Source organism: Pseudoliparis swirei, chromosome 22 (genome assembly GCF_029220125.1).
Source record: "Pseudoliparis swirei isolate HS2019 ecotype Mariana Trench chromosome 22, NWPU_hadal_v1, whole genome shotgun sequence".
Classification (NCBI taxonomy): domain Eukaryota; kingdom Metazoa; phylum Chordata; class Actinopteri; order Perciformes; family Liparidae; genus Pseudoliparis; species Pseudoliparis swirei.
In genome coordinates this window covers 13,186,101-13,207,679 of record NC_079409.1, presented here as the reverse complement: position 1 = coordinate 13,207,679, position 21,579 = coordinate 13,186,101, and the positions used below count along the sequence as shown (strand labels likewise).

General features: G+C 39.8%; 5 protein-coding genes across 10 annotated transcripts in view; 1 reads left to right on the top strand and 4 right to left on the bottom strand.

Moving 5' to 3' along the window:
• Positions 1 to 5,857: 5,857 nt before the first annotated feature.
• Positions 5,858 to 11,750, bottom strand: s100w (S100 calcium binding protein W). The gene is made up of 3 exons (XM_056443804.1): positions 10,348 to 11,750; positions 6,444 to 6,595; positions 5,858 to 6,324 (listed from the first exon to the last, which is right to left on the bottom strand). Exons 1-3 carry the CDS (start codon positions 10,397 to 10,399, stop codon positions 6,136 to 6,138), a joined length of 393 nt encoding a protein of 130 aa, XP_056299779.1. The 5' UTR covers positions 10,400 to 11,750; the 3' UTR covers positions 5,858 to 6,135.
• Positions 11,751 to 13,914: 2,164 nt separating this feature from the next.
• s100a10b (S100 calcium binding protein A10b) lies at positions 13,915 to 15,430 on the bottom strand. Its single transcript, XM_056443805.1, has 3 exons — positions 15,322 to 15,430; positions 14,239 to 14,393; positions 13,915 to 14,145 (listed from the first exon to the last, which is right to left on the bottom strand). The coding sequence occupies exons 2-3, from the start codon at positions 14,374 to 14,376 to the stop codon at positions 13,984 to 13,986; spliced, it is 300 nt and encodes a 99-aa protein (XP_056299780.1). The 5' UTR covers positions 14,377 to 14,393; positions 15,322 to 15,430; the 3' UTR covers positions 13,915 to 13,983.
• Positions 15,431 to 16,313: 883 nt separating this feature from the next.
• krtcap2 (keratinocyte associated protein 2) lies at positions 16,314 to 18,364 on the bottom strand. The gene is made up of 5 exons (XM_056443921.1): positions 18,263 to 18,364; positions 17,537 to 17,691; positions 17,223 to 17,286; positions 16,954 to 17,020; positions 16,314 to 16,838 (listed from the first exon to the last, which is right to left on the bottom strand). The coding sequence occupies exons 1-5, from the start codon at positions 18,264 to 18,266 to the stop codon at positions 16,718 to 16,720; spliced, it is 411 nt and encodes a 136-aa protein (XP_056299896.1). The 5' UTR covers positions 18,267 to 18,364; the 3' UTR covers positions 16,314 to 16,717.
• A 61-nt stretch (positions 18,365 to 18,425) lies between these two features.
• Positions 18,426 to 21,579, top strand: part of trim46a (tripartite motif containing 46a) — a 128,877-nt gene continuing 125,723 nt past the window's right edge. For all 4 annotated transcript variants that reach the window (XR_008835409.1, XM_056443900.1, XM_056443902.1 and 1 more), the window contains exon 1: positions 18,426 to 18,473. The gene's annotated coding sequence lies outside the window, so the exon portion shown is untranslated. The remainder of the gene's footprint in view (positions 18,474 to 21,579) is intronic.
• LOC130212747 (transmembrane protein 107-like) lies at positions 18,849 to 21,196 on the bottom strand. 3 transcript variants are annotated; one of them, XM_056443920.1, is made up of 6 exons: positions 20,785 to 21,196; positions 20,592 to 20,659; positions 19,951 to 20,051; positions 19,488 to 19,584; positions 19,314 to 19,410; positions 19,102 to 19,186 (listed from the first exon to the last, which is right to left on the bottom strand). In XM_056443920.1, exons 1-5 carry the CDS (start codon positions 20,869 to 20,871, stop codon positions 19,359 to 19,361), a joined length of 405 nt encoding a protein of 134 aa, XP_056299895.1. In that variant the 5' UTR covers positions 20,872 to 21,196; the 3' UTR covers positions 19,102 to 19,186; positions 19,314 to 19,358. The 3 variants fall into 3 exon arrangements, with proteins under 3 accessions (XP_056299894.1, XP_056299893.1, XP_056299895.1); XM_056443919.1 differs by lacking the exon at positions 19,488 to 19,584 and having other exon boundaries at positions 18,849 to 19,186; positions 20,785 to 21,189; XM_056443918.1 differs by lacking the exon at positions 19,314 to 19,410 and having other exon boundaries at positions 18,849 to 19,186; positions 20,785 to 21,181.

Genomic DNA, 21,579 nt, shown 5'->3' with positions numbered 1-21,579 from the left:
TCTCCATCCAAGTGATGAAACATCACACAGAAGGATGCTACAAAATTGATATACTCGTTGTAATCAACAACACCATCGCCATCTCCATCCAGTGTGTTGAAGAACTCCTCGATTTCCTCACTGGGTGCGGACTAAACAAAAGAAAAACAAGATGAGTTGTGAGTCCAAAACATAAACCATATGTCAGAGGCAATCACAGCTATATTGTCAATGTGCTGCTTTTGTTCTACTTACTTCACCGAGGATCTCCTTTTTGAGCATCGCTGTAAGTTCTCCCTTGCTCAAAGTTGCGTCGGGTCCATCTCCATTAGAATATTCATCAAAGGTTTCCTTAATGATGCAAATTGCCCCGAGGAGTTTTGACATGATGGCTGCAATAAGAAAGTATTGTTGACTTTAATCAGTGTTTATGGCTAAATATAATGCTTCATTACATCTTAAAACATGGGTTGGACTGCTTTGGAGCACCACATTAACCATTGGTTTAAATATAAGAGACAGGATCAAGTATAAGTGGTGCAACCGGGAGCGAATTGGTAGTCTGGTGTGAGAAGAAAGTCTCAAAATATTTCTTAAACAATTCACAGTGTCTGAATGCTGTCTTTCCCGTTACTAAAGACTTTTTGACCACTCACTTAACTGGATGTTTCTTGTCGATGGAACAGTCATACACTGTCCGTACGCACTGATTTTCAGTTTTACCACCCGACTGCATGCCTTTTAAAATAACTTTTCATTGTTGTGTTTTCCAATTTTGACACATTGTAAACAAACCCCATTCATGCATCTCATGCCACATAATATTACATGTTAGGTATCAAGCATTTGGACAAATTATATGCAAAATGGTTACTGTTGCAATTCAAAAAGGGTTTTTAAAAACATATTTCCACTTACCAAAATGGTGTAACAGCTTTTGCAGGTAGCAGGTGGGGATGAGAAGGTTTTGAGAGGAGAGCACTGATACAGTGTTTAAATAGAGGTTGACACACCCTCTTTCATAGCCCCACCTTTTTGTCTCCTTAATTTTTACAAATTATATTTGCATATAAGATATTAACAATAATTAAAACGGGGAACTAAATCAAAACCAAAGAGACACATTATAATATATAAACTTAACATGTTTTCCCTAAAGTCTAAACTCAGTTTAAAACCACATGGCTGTAGTCCAGGTCAACCTCCTGAGAACGGTGTGATGCAGAGGTCAGTCTTCTGCCAGAAGGATGATCGGCTACAGGACACTGTCGAGAAGTTGTTAGCACTTTTATTTACCCTAACTCAAGTTTTCTAGATTGTGTGCACTCAATTAATGAATCTAAAGTGGCCCAAAATAAATGTTTGTTTCCTATTTCATGATGAAAAAAGAACTGGGAAACATCCCCACCTGCCCGTTACGATCTAAATGAATGCACAGTGACACACATTCACACACTAACACAACGATGGCACAGGTATTTAGATAAATACAAACAACTACAATTTAAAAAACATGCCAACATTATATGATAACTTCAATAGATTGAGATGGTCCACAAACATGTTTTAAATAGTTGACAAATCCTCTTTTCAAGTCCCAACCCCTCTTTCTGTATTTTTTTCTAACAAAATGACATTTGCACTCTTCCCTGCTTTTCTTCTGACATAAGCTCCCTTTCATATCAGTAATACCAGCTTTTGAAAGTAATGGAATGGTGATCACTATAATCTCTATCCAGTCCGTACAATAAGGAAAGCATCAAATGATACACCCAGCAAATATTGTCCATAACTTTTAGAAAATTTTTCCTCATTTGTAAATCTAGCACAGCAGGTTTTGGAGGGCGTAGCACATGTAGCACACAGGTCTAACCAGGCGTGCAGGGTTTTTATCACAGCGAATCAAGAGTAGTCAAAAAGATAACCACCTTGTATATGGAAATGCCAATGAAGAAACGCAAACCCCTATTTATCTTATATTATAATATTGATATATATACTTTTCATTGTTTCCCCGCATTTGATCTATTTCAGTTCATGTACAGGACTGTCTCAGAAAATTAGAATATTGAGATAAAGTTCTTTATTTTCTGTAATGCAATTAAAAAAACAAAAATGTCATGCATTCTGGATTCATTACAAATCAACTGAAATATTGCAAGCCTTTTATTCTTTTAATATTGCTGATTATGGCTTACAGCTTAAGAAAACTCAAATATCCTATTTCTAAATATTAGAATATCATGAAAAAGTATACTAGTAGGGTATTAAACAAATCACTTGAATCGTCTAATTAACTCGAAACACCTGGAAACACATTTTCAAATGTTTGATTTTGTTTTGCTGTTATAAATCTTTTTTTTTACTTGGTCTGAGGAAATATTCAAATTTTATGAGATAGGAAGAGTTTTCTCAAGTGCCATAAAATCAAATATTAAAGTAAAAAAAATTGTAATATGAAGATTTAGAAACTTTCTGCTCTCCTGAAATGTGGATTAATGTGCACTGTCCCTGGTAAATAAATGAATAGTTGAACGTTACATGGGGCCATTGTAAATGGAGTACTCATTATTAATTGTTATGGAGTCTTTTTCCATTGTGGCTCTTTTTAAAGAAATGACCAGGGTTTCACCTCCAACACGCAGCAAACCGGCCACATTGTGTCTGACAAAAATTAGACCAAGCTGTAAGATTTATTGAGTCATTTAGCCACATGATACGACAACTCTTATCTCAATTTACTCAACGCAACTTTTTGTCTCCATGGCTTTTAATACAGCTTTTTTTTTAAAGTACTATCGTAAGTACAAAAAGAATGAGTGAGAACTTAATAATAAACAAGTGGTTTCTAGCCTGCATGGACCGACAAGTGTGGGTTGTTGCTAATATCATCATAACCTGCTATGTGATAAAACCGCTGATGATTCAAGGCGTTGGCATTAATGTCACAGGAGGACTTAAGTACAAACAGAGACAAATAGATAGGTGTGTTCAAAGGCAAGCTATGATGTATAGTTGGGGAATGTTGTCAAACATCAAACGTGCCAAACCCTTCTGCACCTCCTACCTAATCCACACACACACAACATCCACTGAAACATATCTGCAGTACAAACACTTGGAGATTTCCAAAAGGAACCATTAAGAGTAAAAGCAAAAGTTCATTTTGTACAAGTCCCCTCTGGCTGTGCTGTGGTGTTTTGTTTGGGTTTTTACTGGATGCATTTCACCATTTAAACTTCTTTTGTCAAAACTGGTTCTGCCTCTCCCATGGTAACAACTCCAGGAACGTTCCACTACAACACAGTGTGTGTGTGTGTGTGTGTGTGTGTGTTTGGGTGGGTGCGTGGGTGTATGGGGTGTGTGGGTGTGTGTGTGGGTGTGGGTGTGTGAGCAGAGGATTTTCTTGTTTTTTCATCTTTCAGAAAAGTTGTATCCGTTTAGTTTAAGGTGAAGTCATTTCATCTGAACAAATCGTCCACTTCCTGTTCATCATCAAACAGCATATGCATGCAATTATTGCTCCTGGCACTGAGGCAGCTTACCAGCAGAGGTAATTATAGTCTTGGAGCTGTTTAGCTTAATGCATCTCTGGACAGGAATGCTCAATCAAAACTAGAGCTTAGTTCTCTCAGTGCTGTTTGAGCAACGCTGCTGCTAACAAAGTTTGTTTCAAATGAGTTACCATTGGACGGGAGGAAATGTGAGACCCACAAACACAATGGAGTTTGTCCCCTCCAGTAATAAATGAGGTCTAGTTAGTAACTACTCCGTCTTACATTTATTTTACTTGATTTCTGTTTAGTTCACGTAGAAACAGTTATAACATCAATTATTCTAATGACTTTGACCTTATAAAACACAACACGCAACTGGGAATCAAGATGAAAAGCACAGGGGTCACCTTGTAGCACAGTTGGAAATAATTACACCTGTGTAGGGTGTGTTCTCTTCCATACCTGAAGTGTGATCAGGTGATCACTCTAGTGGGGAATTGCTCAACTAACTCTGAAAACCTTTTGCAGCCACAGTCTGCAGAGCTGCTCTATGCTCAGAAGATACATTTTGGGCGAGTCAACATGTGAAATATTGAACTAAAACATGCATTTGCTTCATTTACTTGTGTGTAGTCTCTTCTAGTCTTCTGGAATAATTCTATGTTTTTCTAAAGTAGAATTGGAATTAGGGTTAATTTATGCTTACACCACTGTTGGTATGACTTTGTTTTGACTGCAGCCAGTAACTTTGACCCTTTTTATGTAAGCCTCTTATGGTTATGTAGATTGGTCACTAAGTATACAGAAACAAGACTCACGAGAGACAACAAGGTGGAGACTTAACAGTAGATTGATTATAAAACCTTTCAACAAACTAAAACGTACAAATGCTTTATATGCTTCATCCACTGAGGCCTGAAGTGTCTATTCAATGTTATTTGAGAAAAATCATTTTAAAAGCCTGAAGTCTAATCTAAAATGGGCTTCTTAGTCTTTTCATGGAAATCACTGCAAGTGTGGCTTTATTTACTTTCATTCTCTCTCTTCTATTTGATTGTAAGAAACTACCTTTATGATTTGAGAGATTTGGGTTGATGTATAAACTCAAGGAATATCTTTACCTTCACAAACCATAATACGTTGAACATAAATTGACGTTTGAGTCCGTTTCAGTTCAAATGAGTACATTTAACTACTTGCAGCATGAGGGAACAGGACATGCTGGTAAAGCTGGTGGAGCAGGTGTGCCGTAGGGAGTGTCTCCAGCACATTTGCTCCACCTTGCACACAGCCAGAAGAATGCAGTTGCAGAGCATAAAACATGGGAATCAAAGGTGACTGATTTTGGACGAGCTGAGGACACAAATTAGAAGTGCTTCAACGGGCCTTCTCTTCTATACCAAACATAACAGCATTGAATCACTGAATTTGCCCCAGTGTTATGTTATATTCTGGCTGTTTAACCCTCCTGTTACCTTTAGGGTCAATTTGACCCCATTCAATGTTTAACGTCGGTGTTCTTTGGGGTCAATTTGACCCCAGGCTGTTTTTCACTGTGTCAAACATATAAGAAATATTAACTTTTTTATATATTTAAAGGGCTATTTAGGTAGTTAACAAACAAACATAAAGTACCTCACACTTAAACTTGGGAAACAATATTAATTCTAATAATTTTCTGGAGGTTTTAATTGCTGGGGTCAAATTGACCCAGAGGGTAAAATATGTTAGAAACGTTAAGGTAACAGGAGGGTTAAATCTTCTCAACACAAACATATGTATGCAGGTTTACAATATATTATCGTGACCTTAGTTGATGAATTAGATGTTAGACATATTGACAAACAGGTCTTTCAACCAATCGCAAGTGACTCACAAAGGTGAACCAATATAAATGTTTGTTGATTTCTTGCCAGGTATGCATGTGGGTGAGTTGATGCTTGGATGAAGATGTATGAACACATTGCCAGTGCTTCTGGCCATGTGTGTAAAACATCTGAGGGAATTATTGCACAACAACCACAATTCAAAATAATTCCTTTTAAATGGTTTTATGATAAATGTTTAAAGAAATATAAATATAAAATTAGTGCACTATTTAAAAAAAATTATAATTGAAAATCCCAAATTCCCTTGTGCATTGAGCGGTTGCAATTATTTTAATAAGAAATAGAGGGGTTTAATTAATGTGATTTTTACAAAAAACACACTGAAAGAGGACATGGAATACATCCGATGTCCGTTAATTCCCTGAGGAAACAGTGACAGAGATCTGTGCTCTGGAGAACACAGCAGGGGTGACAGTTGAATGTTTGATGAACCCACGCTTAAGCTCCTCCTACAGCAGTGACACCAGAGACCCAATAACTGGAGATCAAATCAAACCTTAATGCTTTTATTAATTTTCAGCAAAGTAACAAATGGAATGTTCTTTGAAAACCTGTTGACAGGTTGTAAGGCCGCACATATCACATCTTGCATGCAGTTTCAAAACATAAATAAGAAGCTGAGTTTGAATAATGGATGTGCAAATGGCCTAATATAGCAACATCTGGTTCCAGGGTCAGCTGTGTCAGATATAACAGACACTGTAAAAGACATAAGTATGAAATATCTTTAAATATATTGTGATGCAACACACATTTTAAGGGTTGGTCCTTTAGTCTTCTTCTTCACCTTCTCGTTCTTTGCCCTTGCCTTTTTTGCCCCCCTTGCCTGTCTTCTTCTGGTAGTAGCATTTGGCCAGGTCACTCACACACCGGCAAAACTCTCGGAAGTTAACCTCGCCATCGTGGTTTTTATCCAGCATTTTCATGGCCTCCTCAATGTCACCTGCATTGATTTTATCCTGGAGAACACATCCTCAGTTAAATACCATCATGAAATGCACAAAAGCACAAGTGGTGAGTAAGAAGCACGATAATGTATTTATATATATATATAATGTAAGTTTGTTCAGCCACTTACTTTCAACTCAGGGGATTGTATTTCTTCCTCAAAGACCTTTTTCAGCTCTTCTTTGTTTAACTTCGGTTTCTTGCCTCCATCATCAGCAGCGTAGTCCAGAAATATATCCACAATGTTTGTGATGACCTGGTCCAGACGAGCCATGGCTGGAGCTGGAGAAACCGGTTGATGAGAGTCATTAACAAAGCAGCAAGAGCAAATACCATCCCCCAAAACATATACTGGGTGAATGGAAGATAGACGTATGTCGTTATAATGGAGCATAGGCTGTAAACTTCAGAATCGACGAAATAAGGTGCTTGACAAATGTGTGCTGAGCCTAAATAAGCGCCACGACATTTCCATTGCATCTGCCTAGCATCTGAAATTAATTCCCTTTCTTCTTGATGTTCCCCAACATCTTGCTTTCCTTAGGGACTCACCTTAGTGTTCACGTTCCCTGGGGAGAGAGGTCCAGTCCGTATCAACAGTTGTTCCAGGCGAGAATGATGCCAGACTGAGAGGAAAGCCTCTTAAAGCTTAAAGAGGAGACCGGCCCACCCACTCGTACATGCACTGGAAATGTGCCCACTCCAAACTTGTTTCCACGAGAGTTGTGCCACAGTAATAAATAAAGCATTGAGTAAAGATGGTGTTTGGATAGAGGAAATATTTCGACATTGATCCCACCCAAAGTGGCAAGTTTAAAGGCCCGACCACACCTGTGTTTCTCATAGGCAACTTGTCTGCATGGGCATCTTGTCTGTCCTGTTGGCTCTGAAGTTTTGCTTATGTTCTTTATCAATAAGGCTGTATTGAATCCCCGATGGGAAATCTTTAGGAGTTTTTCAATATCACGCATTTCACATCACAATGTAAAAAAGCTATTTATTTTAACCTTAACATTCTTACTTTTGAGCCTCCAGTTCTTGAAAACATGTTTTAGCAGAGTCAGTGGTATTTTATTTCTTAGTATTATTGGAATAAAATCCAGTATACTCCCAAAAGTATTTCTAACTTAAATTGTGGTGGCTGAACAATGGAAACTAATAGAAAGCTTTATTTTTCTGTTCTTTAGTACAACTGTTAATATCCTACTCTGGTTATACTAGACTAAAGCCACTCGTGTCTGGACATGAGTCTGGGGTGCGTCAGTGGGAGTGTCCCAGCTGTGTGCTCCCTCTGACACATCCCCATTCATTCTGCTCAAGTTTGTGAAACTCAACCTCCATTTTCCACTCGTTTTTTCCAAGGCAGCAGAATGGTAGTATGTTCTTCCTCTTACCCTCTGTTGCCCCATGCCAAGTCCCTTTAGCTCGAGCCTCTCTTCACTTTGGCCTCAATACTTTCACTGATTGAAAACGATCACATTCTCCTTGCAGGGGGCTCAAAGAAAATAGAGAGGACAGATCGTGTGGTGTTCATTACACCAAGTTCATCTTTCCACCCCTGCTGGCTCGGGTATGAGTTACAGTTTCACTGGAGCTTCTGTACCTCTGCAGCCTGCACCATGAACATGGACCAGAAAAGTATCCAAAATGAAATTGAAATAGCTCTGAGCAGAGATTTTAATAAATGATCAGATATAGTCTCACAGTGTTCTGCTTTGGCTGTGTTCCTTTCATGACCAACATACTCCACCAAGCATAACACAAAAATCCAAAAGGTATGAGAGGTATTCCTCTAGTCACGTTCAGTGTGACATACACCCGAAAGTCGTACAAGGGCGTGGACGAAACTGTCAAATAAATGCTGTTGTGGAAACGTTTGAACTTAAACTGCAGCTGCAGCAACATCCCATCAACGCCATTTAACACCATAACAAATGTAATCTCACAGTGTGCGGCCTCCTCTCGGTTCCTTTCATAATCAAAACAATTCCTAAAGAAAAGGGTAATGCAACACCTGTCAAAGTCTGGGTGTGGGCGACATACAGGTTTCTCTACATTGAAGTTTGCACAAACACAAGTTTGAAGGAGGTAAAGGTATTCCTATAGTCTCTTTATAAGGGAGAGGACACAACTGTCAGTTCAAATAGAAAAACATGGTTAGACTTTGAAATGCAAGGATGTAAGTCATTATCAAGTGCACCTTTCTTAAATCCTGTTAAACAAACAATAGGCACTAGTGACAACTGTATTGTGAGTAACATTCTAAACACATGGATTAGGGTAAAAAATGTGTTTTCTATCAATAGAAAATAGTCTTTTTATGCACCGATTGTTAATAACCCCAATTTGATCCCTTCCTGTATTTACCCTGGTTTTAATGAATGGTACACACATGGAATCCAGGTGATACATGACCTCTATAAAAGTGGTACCATAAAGTTTTTTAATCAACTTCAGGATGAGTATGGGCTACCCAAAACACAGTTTTTCTGTTTCTTCCAAATTCGTAGTTTCTTAAACTCTGTACCCCAATACAAAGAAGGCCGTGGACCAGAGCTGCATTGAATCTGTGATTCACCAAGTCTGCCAGCTGAAGAGGAAAAAACAAGCTATATTTATTATTAACTGCTCTCTTTAAGTAAGTTAGGTACTCACAGCAGCAGACAATCATGGGAACATGATCTTAAAACTACAATTAATTATCACCAATGGAAAACAATCATGTTAAATAGCAAACAAATATGTAGTAGTTACTCAGAAATACAATTTAAAAGTATACATAAATTACAAACTACCCCATATACTAGGAGCAAATATGACAAAGACTGTTCTGGTGTATGTTTAAGGCGTAAGCAGCATGTTGGTACTTAATTTAATTTGGCTCTGCCCGGAAATTAATAACTTTTGGATTGAAATTGTGAACCAAATATCTTCCATAATAAAATGTCCTAGTGAGCTCAATCCTCTCATATGTATCCTAGCTTCCTAGGCCTACACTCTGCCTCCCCTGTGTTAAACAGACATAGGAGAATCCTCAGTCTTCGATGGTACTGCGCTCGATTGTCTATCCTACAGCAGTGGATGTCCAGCAGCTGCAGCGTCATCCCGTCAACACCACGCTGTGGAACATCATACTTTCATGTCAATCTCCATTCAAATGATGCCCTTTGTCAGGATACAACACACAGTGTGTTTATAAGTTAGAGTCCTCATTGACCCAGCATCTTTCATTTATATATACGAAATTGTCTTTACTCACTCAAATGGTGACAATGGACAGAACAGCTTGTTTTCTTTAGTGCTTGTGTGACATCTAGTGGTGAATGTAAAGCATGGACGCCTTCTTAAAGTATAGAGTCTATACTTTAGATGTTGTGAGTCTATACTATAGACTCACAACATCTTGCATCTGGCAACTTACTAAAGCGTATGGCAATCACTAATTATGGAGAAAAACAATGCGAATGACCAGCGATGGAACGAGTGCTACAATATCATACTCAAGTAAGATTCTTGTCACTTTATTATTTGGGAATTATTTATTACACTAATTTATAATTACTTGTTTAAATATGTACTGGATTTAAAAAATAGTAAAAAATAGTCAGTTAAAATGGTGCAGACAATTTTGATAGACATGATGACATTTGATACTATTGTTAAATCCGAGAAGCTAAAAATAAATTCCATTAAATCTCAAAGTTCCAGTGGAACGTCACTCCATAGAATTAATCTTGTTCAGAAGAACAATACATTCCAGCACATTGCAGTCATCGCATTCAACGTATTAATAAATAAAAAGTCACCATTGTATACTTTTACTAGAATTAACCAGAAAATATGACAATTAAATAAAAATGACAGACAATAAATACCAATGGACACCGTGGAGGTTGCAAGCATGATTAAAGCCGCTTAAATTAAATAACTTGACACTTTTTAAAGAATCAACGTCACTAGGCAACACAGTGGTGGCTGACCACTTCCTCTAAACAGTAAACTACTACAACAAATGACTTTGGTATTGTACTCACCTCTTTGAACTTCATTCTGTGAGGCAATGCAAAGTCCTTCTCTGCTGTCCATCCGCCAAGCATAAAGAACAGTTCACTCTGTCCCAGTATAACCAGTCCACTCAGCCTCTCTGGTCCCACTGTGCTCCTCAAACATAAACCTCACCGCCGGTGTGATCATGCAATATGTGTATGCATTTGATGTGAGACACTTTGCATCCTGGGACAACGATACTACCATCCTGGATGCGGTGCGTGTCCATACTGTTCACTACTTGCGAGCCTCGGCCCATGTGCGTCACAGCCATTACAGAGCATTTCATGCACAATAAAAGGGCCTCGGACAAACTAATTGGAACAACGCCCCTGTTTGTCCTGCAATTACATGTCAAAACAACTGCAGGGAAGATTTTTTTTTTTGACACAATATTGTTTCCATGACACGTTCTGTTATTCAGATAATTGACTTGTGCAGCATTTCTTTAATTGCTTCAGCAGGTAGTTGGTTATTTCCCTTCATGCTTTGCTTCTTATTAGTCAAGCAGACAATGCTTCATTATCATTAGCAATGGAATTCCTTCATTGGCCTGTGGTGTGCTCCTTTCTCCAATTCTATTATCTTCCATTAAACCCTTGGTTATTGATTTAGTTGTTGTGCTTTGCTGACATCGTCTCCCTGTGGAGACTCTCTGGGCCACTTCAACAGAACCATCGTTGATGAGACGAGTACCACCGCTGCCTCTCCACACACAGCGGCCACAACACTGACTTCAAAATATGTCGAATCATTGTTGCATCATTAAAGGCACGTTTCGTCCCCTCTGCCATGCATTTGAGGGTTATAGTGTGTCTTTTTTTGTGCTGCAGTGAAATCTCTCTGCTGGTGGATGTCAACTATCCCAAGAATTAGCCGTAACAAAGACAGCGAAGGCTTTTGTATAATCATTGCCAACAGGCACAAATAATAAAAATGTTACTGTCTTTTAACACCTCCCAAGTATGACTGACATTGTGGGCCTTATAACGGGCTGTACTAACTGATGTAATATTGGACCTCATGCTCTGCAGTGGGCCGTGTCCTTGGCCTGGACGGCCTTTGAACTTCTTTGTTGAATTCTGCGTTGGAGTGTTAAGTCCCTTTATTAAGGATGTTCGTACCTGGAGTAAAAAGCCTGCCGGTGACACGTGTGAGAGATGCGAGAAGAATGCTTCTGTAAGTTGGACACACAGAGGAATAAACTATTTGGCATCTGGAGAAGAGCCATGAGAAAACCACCACTATAGCCAAACACCATCCACCTTCAAACCCATCCAAATCTGGTCAGCACTTGAAAGTCTGCTGGTTTGGCACCACCCTAACCCATAACTCATGACATACAGGCATGTGACAACCAGCACATTCCCATATTGAACCTGTTATCTCCTGCATCAGGCATGAAAACGGGTCAGGGGTGAAAAAGGTGAGAAGGATAGGCGCACGCGCGCGGGGGGGGGGTGCTGGTGACTTCCACGAACATCGATGTTGGACGTTGTATGATAATCTATAGTTCCTCCATTCTGACACCAAGTCAGTGGGCCCTATAATAATAGTAATATTGTATATAATATAGTCATTCATGAACCAACTTCCTTTTTTTTTTGGCGTGAACAAGTCTTCAAGTCTTGTGCTCTGCTGAGCCTCGAGTCTGTTCCTTGAGTCTGTTCTGCATCTACCTGGTTGTCACGATCTTCTAATCCAGGGGTGTCAAACTCATTTTCACCGAGGGCCACATCCGCCTCACGGCGGCCCTCAAAGGGCCGGTTGTCACTAACACGGTATAATTCTAACTACTCCAGAACATATTGTTAAATAACTGTCTTTGCATTTGTTTGTTTATTTAGGTGTACTTATATAAATGTATAACTATATATGCAAATGTATTTAATATTATACAATACATCTATTTAATTTAATTATATTTATTTTAACCCACATTACTTTATCAAAGATCAAACAAACATTATTACATTAACTTTGTTAAAAGCTTTTTCACAGTTGAGACAGGTGGTTCTCCACTGGTCTGGGTAGTGGTTCTCCACTGGTCTGGGTAGTGGTTCTCCACTGGTCTGGGCAGTGGTTCTCCACTGGTCTGGGGCAGTAGTTCTCCACTGGTTTGGGGCTGTGGTTCTCCACTGGTCTGGCTTTGGGACGCACTATCACCCCTGAATGACAAGCTGAGACCTAAATCGAGGGATATTTTTATCTTCTCAAATGTATTTAATGAAAAGATGTTGCAGTTTGAATCTGAGTGTTCAGAATATCACAGTATGCACAACACAACTATTTAGTAATATTCCCTTTTACAGTCAATTATGAACCAACAAGTGAATCTTAAGGACACAAGAATGCCGTCACATAAAATGACGTGGCGGGCCACATTTGGCCCGCGGGCCATGAGTTTGACAGTATGTTCTAATCTATGCCATACCTGCCATAAATATCATGATACTGATACAATACCATAAAACAGTACCATAAATACGATCCTGGTATATTTATCTATAATAGTAATAAATAAAATATCTGTATGGTTCACTTTTTACCAACTTTTTCAACACTTAACAAATGGCAGTATTATTAGTATTAGCCTACAAGATATTAATGAAACTACATGGAGCCATCATAGCATTGATTATCACTATGAGACTGTTCGTCTGTATCTGACCAGATGATACAGAGTTCATCAGGATGAGCAGCTGGAGAGTTACAGTAACAGAACTTTACAGACTGAACTTAAACATTTCACTTCTGGCATCTTTTTTAATTTTTAAAGCCGAAAATTCCGCCACTTAACGGCACTCGCTGCGTAGTGTGCGCAGACAGCTCGACACGGAGCAGCGCGTGCGCTCTGATCGCTCTTTTAATGAAGTATCGATACTAAAAATATGCTAAATCACATCGCTCTTAACGTACGGGTACTTTGTTAGCATCGCTCCACCGTGCAGCGTGACAGCAGCAGATAGCGGGCTAACATTCAAGCTAACCTAAACCACCAAACGCTGAAGACATCTTGACGCTGATTGGCCGAGACGCGACACGTGCCAATCAAAGATGTTCTATTGCGAAAAGCACCACTCCACATTTTCTCCGTGTCCCACTCCAATCTCATAAACGCCGGCCGGCCAATTGACCCCCCCCCCCAAAACAAAAACTCTTCGGATCTACACGATTCACGTCAGTCACCTATTTTGGTTTCAAAACGGCGAATTTCGCCGAAAGGTGAGGGATTCTCATGCCTGCTGCATAATACAACTGATACCTAAATTGAACATGCAGGGAGTATTAATGGGTGAATTGATGCTTTAGATGTGAACTAAAGCATACCCATTTACCCTTATTGATGTGAATTAATTAATCAATACTTTTTGACGTCCTTTTCTAAAATTGGCAGAGCTTTGCTCGACTATAAAGGTTGCATGTGCACAATACATATATATTACAGAGTTTTTAAAATATAGGCAACCAGAATAAAACTCCCTGATGAAGATACATGAGAGTATTTTGACACAGATATAAAAAAAGAGTAATCAAACAAACACAAGGAGAAATCTTGTCACAGGCAGTTTTTACTTGATAATCTGGCACGCACATGTGCTACACAAGGATCTCACTCAACATCACTTCTTTCCCTTCTTCTGTGAATGGAGCACGAAGCACTTCTCACAGGCTATTGAGAGGCCGACGACGAGGGAAAGAAACTCTTGAAACTCCACCTTAGAATCTCCGTTTAGGTCCAGATCATTCCTGATCTCGTCCACGACCTTGGGGTTGTTCTGAGCCTGAAAGAGCAAAAGCAAGAGTGGCAAAAAGTAAACCACAGTAATTTATGTGCATCGATTAGAGATTAGATTTAAAAAAGGTACGATTCTTACCTTCAGGAAGGTGGGCAACTCTGTCTCTATTAGTTTGCTCAGTTCCTTCTTGCTCAAGGTCTGTCCATCTCCGTCTTCATCGGCATAGCGATGGAAGATGGTGATCAGGGACTCCATGCAGTTCTCTAACTCAGTCATGGCTGCAGAGGAGAGTTCTGAGAGGAGGAAAGACAAGTCTGGGCAAGCATTCCTCCGGATGTATCCTGTTTTCTTTTCTACATCTACATTACTAAAGCTTAGTTACTGTGCAGAATAATATTTGACACGTAAAAGCATAAACAAGTATGCTCTGTTATAGTTTCAACTACCAGATGATGAAATAGGCGTGGACGTTAAACACCTTTCAACAATGAAGCAGACATATCTGTAAAGTGAAACTTTTTAGATTTGGTTACTTTTTAACTTCTACTAAAGGAGGCCTAAAGAATAAGGTTGTAATAAAGCAAAAGGATACACAGCGGTGGGAAGTAACGAAATACATTAAGTAGCCTACTGTACTTAAGTACTTTTGAGCTATGCGCATCGCTAATTACAAATCAATGACGTAACACACATTTCTCATATGGGCCAATGCATTCTGCATCATGAGTACTTGTTCAGGTCTGCACTCCATCCAGAAACACCATAATGTCCAATGAGGATCTGGGTGTTGGTCTCACTGGCACTCACAGCTCATTCTTACACTATGAGACATCTTTTCCTGGCTCATAAACACAAATCCTTATCTCGAGTCGCCCACTCTGCCTTTCCTTTTCCATTCGAACATGTTTTGGTTGAGTTCCAAAAATAACAAAAAGGTGGCCTTCACGAAGTTGGAAGACAAAGAAGAGGAAAATAACTTCACCGGGGAACAAAGGACGGGCCGCGACTTGTCCGAGCAGGAGAGTCAACGACCAAGCCCCGAAAGAAACATGAAGAACACACACGAGCAGCTCCAAGCAGCTGTTACACGATCCTCAAACTACATCCAGCAAGATGAATGATCCTCACGTAAACAAGAATCCGTTTCCTCAGGCAACTTAAAGGCTATAGCCTGTAACAGTGGGCGCAGAAAAACAAGTTTCAAAGTAATAATAAACTCACCAGGTCACAAAGAGGCAGAAACTGGAGTTTGAGATTCAGTGAAGAGTGCAGGGGCTCACTGGAAGACGCTTCAGGATTTTATAGCTCACTGGGCAACGCCCAATATGATGGGAGGGTTATATAGAGAGAGAGAGAGAGAGAGAGAGAGAGAGAGAGAGAGAGAGAGAGAGAGAGAGAGAGAGAGAGAGAGAGAGAGAGAGATATAACGTGAAGAGTTATGAATCTCTTTGCCCACGTTTCCCCGGTCACGACATGTTCTTTAAATCCCCCAAAAGCTGTTCAAACTTGTTTTCCTTTACGAGTTGTAACGTCCACATCTGGAAAATCTGTTACTTTGAAGTTAAAATATAAATCTCATATGATAACATGCACATCTCCCTGCATGCCGATCTGGGCTTAGTCTGTCGTTGGTTGAAAATAATGGTCTTTTGTGCTTTTAGGCATCGTCTGATTCGGTTTTCAATATGTTCCCCGCTAAACGTAGCTTTAAAAAAACACAGTAAATCAATACAAATGTTTCCAGGAACTCTCCGATTTAAAACGGCCGACCTTGATGCCAGTAAAGTGTAAACGTCGATGGCTGAATACACATCCGCTCTTAAAGCCTGCATGTGTTTATCTAATGAAGATTCTTTGTCAGTCACGCCCTGCTCACACGGAGCAGCACCAGGAAGCTGACCAGGGATCTGTTTGAGACCCTCACCCTTTGTCCACCCTTTAGGCCACCAACACCCAATACTAACTAAATAGTGCAAATATGTGAATCTATAAAACATGTTTTTAAATAAGTGTTTTTGACCAATATTCCATGGCTTATTACTTAACTAAAAGAACTAACCGACCATCTTCGCCTCTCATCTTGAAATAGGACAAGCTATCTTTTCTTTCCCTCCCCTGCTTTCTCCTGAACATGTTTCCATCTCACACTAATAGGATACCACCGCACACACCGGAGCAAACACACTTTAACAGAATGCAATCACAGTCAGAAGTACTTTACAGAGTTTAATTACAAAATGAATTAAACAAAAAAGCAACTTGATGTGCTGATGAATACACAGATAACATGATGTTTGAATCTCTGTGCAATCAGTGTAAAAAAGAGGGCTGAGGAAAGGTTAGCAGAGGAATGTGACGGCTATTAGGCTTTTTGTATGGCCTTGATTCAAATTGAGATCAGTCAAAAATAAAAAGGTCAATATGTAATCATGGTTTTAAACTTAGTCGTTGAACTGATCATAACTTCCCTAGTAATCTTTAAAAAGCCTTCAGAAATACACCTTAGTTTATGGATTTGAGACAATAATACAAAATATGAAGCAGCTGTTGCACTGGCCATCAGCAGCTCGATAATATTAACCGATTTACTGAATGCAAGTGGGATCCAACAGATTCATCAGTTCTTCCTTTTGCCCTTGCTGACAGCTTTTGCTGGAGTTACTGCAGGAGCAGATGCTTGGTAGAGAGCTGCCGATACTTTGTTGATGTAGTACAAGGCGAAGAGGGAGAATATCAGGCTGGAATAGAAAGAAAGAAAAAGCATTAGAATAAAACATATTTGACAACTACTTTCAACCGTGTTGTATGAAGTTGAGGGAGTTGTGGGTGATGTGCAGAGGTACCGTCACGTACCATGTGGTGACACAGACACGGTGTACCAGACCAGAGGCAAACAGGGACAGGCACAGGCACAGCATAACTGGAAGTTGAGAGATTAAATATGATTATTAACTACACCACTGAATACAACACTAACCAGTTGTGTATTAAATGGGTTAACTCATGTTCGGTTAACTCATGTTTCAGTGCAAACTGAGACAGCAAATGACTTGGCAAATCATAGGAAAAGACAGATTGTGTCCCGACGGCATGAGTTTGATTTCAGTGCCATCTCTACTTACTCTCTGGGAAAATCTTGGCTTGGAATCCCTTCCCAAAAATCAGATTTTCCATATTATTAAATGCCTGGAAACAAAAGTTAAGGTGGAACAATCCTCAGTTTAATATGGGTAGATTTACATGCAAACAAGAAACCACGTAGCTCAGAGAAATCAGGTTATTAGGAAGCTGCATTTTGCTGCAGAATTTGTAAACAAGACAACAGCATTGCATGTTATTTAAAAATAAAAAAGATATTTTAACAAATAATGAAATATTAAAGAAGTGTGTAGTTGAATGATTAGCAACGGAGGATGGACGCAGTTGAATAGGATACAGTGAGGGAGCAGATGAAGAGGACTGAGCCGAGGAAACCTCCCAGGATTGTGAGCCACTGGGTGGATCCCAACTGCTTACTTAACATCTGCATCCCGGCAAAGACCAGCACTGACAGCAGGCTGGACAGGACGAGAGAGGTGCCCGTGTTCACCGCTACAGGGACCACAAGGGGTTCATGAGAGGACTGCAAAGTCAGGACACTTCAGCTAGGAACCAACACACCTCACCGCGAGTTACTTACTATTCTTACTCTGTTGACTTAATTCTTCGTCTAATAATATATTGTAAAATAGCATATGCTGGAATGACTGTTGCATTTAAGCCACGATATTATCATTTCAGGAACACGTCGAGCTCAGCAGTCGGAACATCTCGCGCCTCTCGGCCGACTCGTCGCACCGGAACGCCACGTCAGTGCTCGCTCGCGGACCTTTCCGTCAAATTGCTGTGAGCTCCGAGCTCAGCAAGGGACGTTAGCGGCCACCGCGTCGGGCTCATGTACCGCTCTGCATACACAGCGTCGTGACACGTGCATGTTTCGGAGGAGACGCGATGCATAAACGGTGACACGTCGCAGCTGCTCTCAGTCCGTGTCTGAACGTCAGCTAGCTAACAGTTAGCTCCGCCATATAATTGGTTGCTGGAGGTTTTTTTTTTACAAAGTCTGCGAAAACAAACGTTTGGTGAGTTGACTTGAATGACGAATTAATCCTGTGATACGTACCCATGATGTGATGTTAAATGAGAGTCCCTGTAGTCAAACAAATGTGAATTAGGTTTAACTGGGTTCAGACAGCTAATTTGTCATCGGCTCTAGGAACTAAAATAAACCTCCCTCCACCCGGACCAAATGTCCGGGGGGACCAGTGGGCGGAGTCGTGGATGGCGGAAGAGGAAGGAAGCTGCGGAATAAACCAGCGCTTTAATAGATCATGGTACATTTGTCTATTATTTCATTTTAGTGTACTTATGGGTTTCATAGTATCAAATATGAACTGAATATGAAACAATTGTATCCTGCATATTCCTTTTTGTCTTCTGTAAATTATTGTATTACCATTACCATTGTTTGAGTCTTTCTTCAAAATAGTTCAATATTTAATAATACTAATGTAACATATAGTGTTATGTATCTACTTTAGTTTATCTTTCTACAAACCATCTCTTTTTAATCTAATGTTGTAATTGATTAAAACCCTGGTGGTGGCAATGCTCTGCTAATCTGGGTGAATACGTTTTGGTACAGGTGTAAAACATATCTGCCTAAAAACCAAAAATAGACGAGTGCCAAAGAAAAGACAACACATAAATAGTTTTTACAACATGTATTTAAGATTACAATAACATTGTTAATATGTGTGTAGGTATAAAAATATTGCAGTGAGCGGCTTGTCCTTGTTTGTTGGTTCACTGTATGCATGTAATACAGTAGTTACATAGTTTACCCATCCCTTCCTCTGTACATCATTAATGAACCACACACCTTGTGGAGCTACAGTCTCTGTTGATATTGATTGATCTCTTGATTGAGACTTGTCTTCACACTCACATTGTTAACTTTTCTATAAATACTTTCTTTCATAATGGCTTCTTCTTCAGTCCAAAAACAGCGATAAACAGAAGAATTTCCACAAAAGCAGGTAGCACACTGGAGGGAGAGACAGACATGTAGAGAAAACAGTGGTTAGTCACATGTCACAGCTACTAATACTTAATCCAGCACTTTGCTCTCTGAAAGTTGATACATGCATGCACATCAACACACAAGCACAAACCTGCAGATGGCAAAAATAACCCAATATGTCCAGCATTCCCACTTCTCAAACACAAAGAAAGACAACGATACGGATGCGCTGCAGTGGACAGCCAGTGCTGGGTTTGATATCAGTTAGGGAAAGAAATGGTTTTGAAAAAACGAAACAGACAACACTAAGTTTATATACACTAACCTGCAAATGGCAAGGATCCACCAGTAGATGTCACACTCCCACTGCTCAAATAGAAAGAAAAGCAGAGCCACTGAGGCACTGGCATGGACTCCTGTCGCTATAGTAGACGAGGCAAATAAACAGGAGCTTGGAGTCATGGAATTGTAACTGTCAACTAGAGTAACTTTATAACATCACTAATCTATTTTCAAACTTTTTATCGACAAATTTTGTTGTTATTCTTGAGGCGGTCATCAATTCTACGCCAGAATGATTTCCCACCTCTTTTTCTTTGTCCAGAAGACACATGTCATTGTAATTGTTGCTCTTGTAGGAGTGAAGTCAGAAAGCAACCAAATGGGGAGATATGGGTGTAAATACAGCAACAAAGGCCCCTGACTGGAATGTAACATATGCCAATTATATCATCATCTTCTATCAATCATCATCAATGAGGAACCCACATCATCAGTCTAAAGGATACACAGGAGACCTTGGCTGCAATTGAACATGGACACTCCTGAGAAGAACCCAGCCAACTCTATGGCAAACAGACCGAGGGTGACTGCCAGTGCCACCACCAACCTGCAACAAAGAGAGACATGTTAGAGTATGCCTGTTGTGTTGGCGTGCTTGAAATTGGTCTCTGTCTCATCTCGACCGCATTAACACTTGGTCTGGTCTCTGTGCCAGACAACGAGGACCTCAGCTTTTATTTCAAGGCAGGTCAAGACCACACCAGTGGGGACATCACTGTGTCGTCTGTTTATTTTAAACATAATGACTGTGACTGCTAATAGAAAGAAAAAAGAAAACAAACGTAAAATTCACCTTTTGATTATTTTCTCAAGACATTTCTCAGGGATGGGTCACCTGTGCATACACACAGATGCAGTATAAAGTCAATAAAAGAGGTGAATGAGAATTAATTAGTTTTCTGTGGGTGTACTTATAGGAATGTGGATCTTTCAGATACATCTGAGGAGTGCCTATTCTTTGCATGGTTCTCAGTTTAGGTCTAGACTACAACCTTGCTGTGTGGGTCACATTTCTTCTTAATTGGTGTGCGTGTGCGTGTGTGTGTGTGTGTGTGTGTGTGCGTGTGTGTGTGAAATGTTTCCTTACTTCCGGTCTTCATCGTCATACTGCTCCTGCGTGAATTCCAAAGGCAAGCAAGCCTTCACGTTGTTTTCCTGGAAAACAAACATTTCAAACAACTTTGCATGATAAACACTCACTTGCATTACCGATGCAACATCAATGCAAACTTAATATACAACTCCGGGTTAGAGTGCGTGAATACAATCTGTTTACTTACCCTCGACCAAAAGATCGTGATAACGATGACGAGATGAGCTGTCAGGGTCAAGAAGCGAGCAGGCACGAGGCTGCTGACAGCCGACATACCGAGCAGCTATCTAGCGTTACCTAAACACGAGGCGCAAACCAAACCTGCGTTATTTGCCACAATGTTTATGTGATCTGCTCATTAAGTCTTTGCACTTAGCGGCAGTCTGACACATAAGCGTACGTTAACTCTCCAAGGCGAACATAAACCACACCGCGCGAAGTTGAAACGCAGACAAATTGGAAATATTTAACATATCGCAACCAATATTTAAGTTATTTACTATAACGATCAACACGACCAAGATATATTCACACTATTGCGCCGAAAGATGGTTGCTACAACAATCGACGTCATAAATTGGAGCTGGTGCATTCTTAATTACAATCCGGATTCAATAACGACCGATATTCAAAGGTTCCGGACACGGACAACAATTGAGAGAGGACCATCACGTGTTTCTTACATAACATCGCCCCCTAGCGGTACTACGAGAACTGTGCCACAAACAATTGGGACATCTAGAACACCTGAAAACAACAACCAGGAGATTAATCTTGACTAACTGCTAAATAAAAAAATATATCAAGAAGAAAGCGATGTAATTAAAAACATATTCATTCTTCTAAAATAAGAAATACAGGGCAGTAACCGCTGTTTCATTGTTTATAGACCAGAGAGCTGGTTTGTAAATTGTCAAATATGCAAATATGTAAACCTCAGTATGATAATGATGTAAACATAACAATACATATTTTAACAATG

Bases quoted from the DNA above. Each gene is read 5' to 3' on its own strand.
- krtcap2 (XM_056443921.1), bottom strand. The intron at 17,021-17,222 runs GTAAGTAGAGAT...CTCAACTTCCAG, and splicing joins AGCCAAGATTTTCCCAGAGA to TTATGCTGTGCCTGTGCCTG. The intron at 16,839-16,953 runs GTACGTGACGGT...TTTCTATTCCAG, and splicing joins CGTGTCTGTGTCACCACATG to CCTGATATTCTCCCTCTTCG.
- s100a10b (XM_056443805.1), bottom strand. From the start codon at position 14,376: ATGACTGAGTTAGAGAACTGCATGGAGTCCCTGATCACCATCTTCCAT. The intron at 14,146-14,238 runs GTAAGAATCGTA...TTGCTCTTTCAG, and splicing joins AGTTGCCCACCTTCCTGAAG to GCTCAGAACAACCCCAAGGT.
- s100w (XM_056443804.1), bottom strand. From the start codon at position 10,399: ATGGACAGCAGAGAAGGACTTTGCATTGCCTCACAGAATGAAGTTCAA. The intron at 6,596-10,347 runs GTGAGTACAATA...CGGTTTCTCCAG, and splicing joins ACAGAATGAAGTTCAAAGAG to CTCCAGCCATGGCTCGTCTG. The intron at 6,325-6,443 runs GTAAGTGGCTGA...TGTGTTCTCCAG, and splicing joins TACAATCCCCTGAGTTGAAA to GATAAAATCAATGCAGGTGA.
- LOC130212747 (XM_056443919.1), bottom strand. From the start codon at position 20,871: ATGTCGGCTGTCAGCAGCCTCGTGCCTGCTCGCTTCTTGACCCTGACA. The intron at 20,052-20,591 runs GTAAGGAAACAT...TCTTTGTTGCAG, and splicing joins TATGACGATGAAGACCGGAA to GTTGGTGGTGGCACTGGCAG. The intron at 19,411-19,950 runs GTATCCTTTAGA...TATCAAACCCAG, and splicing joins TTGCAGCCAAGGTCTCCTGT to CACTGGCTGTCCACTGCAGC.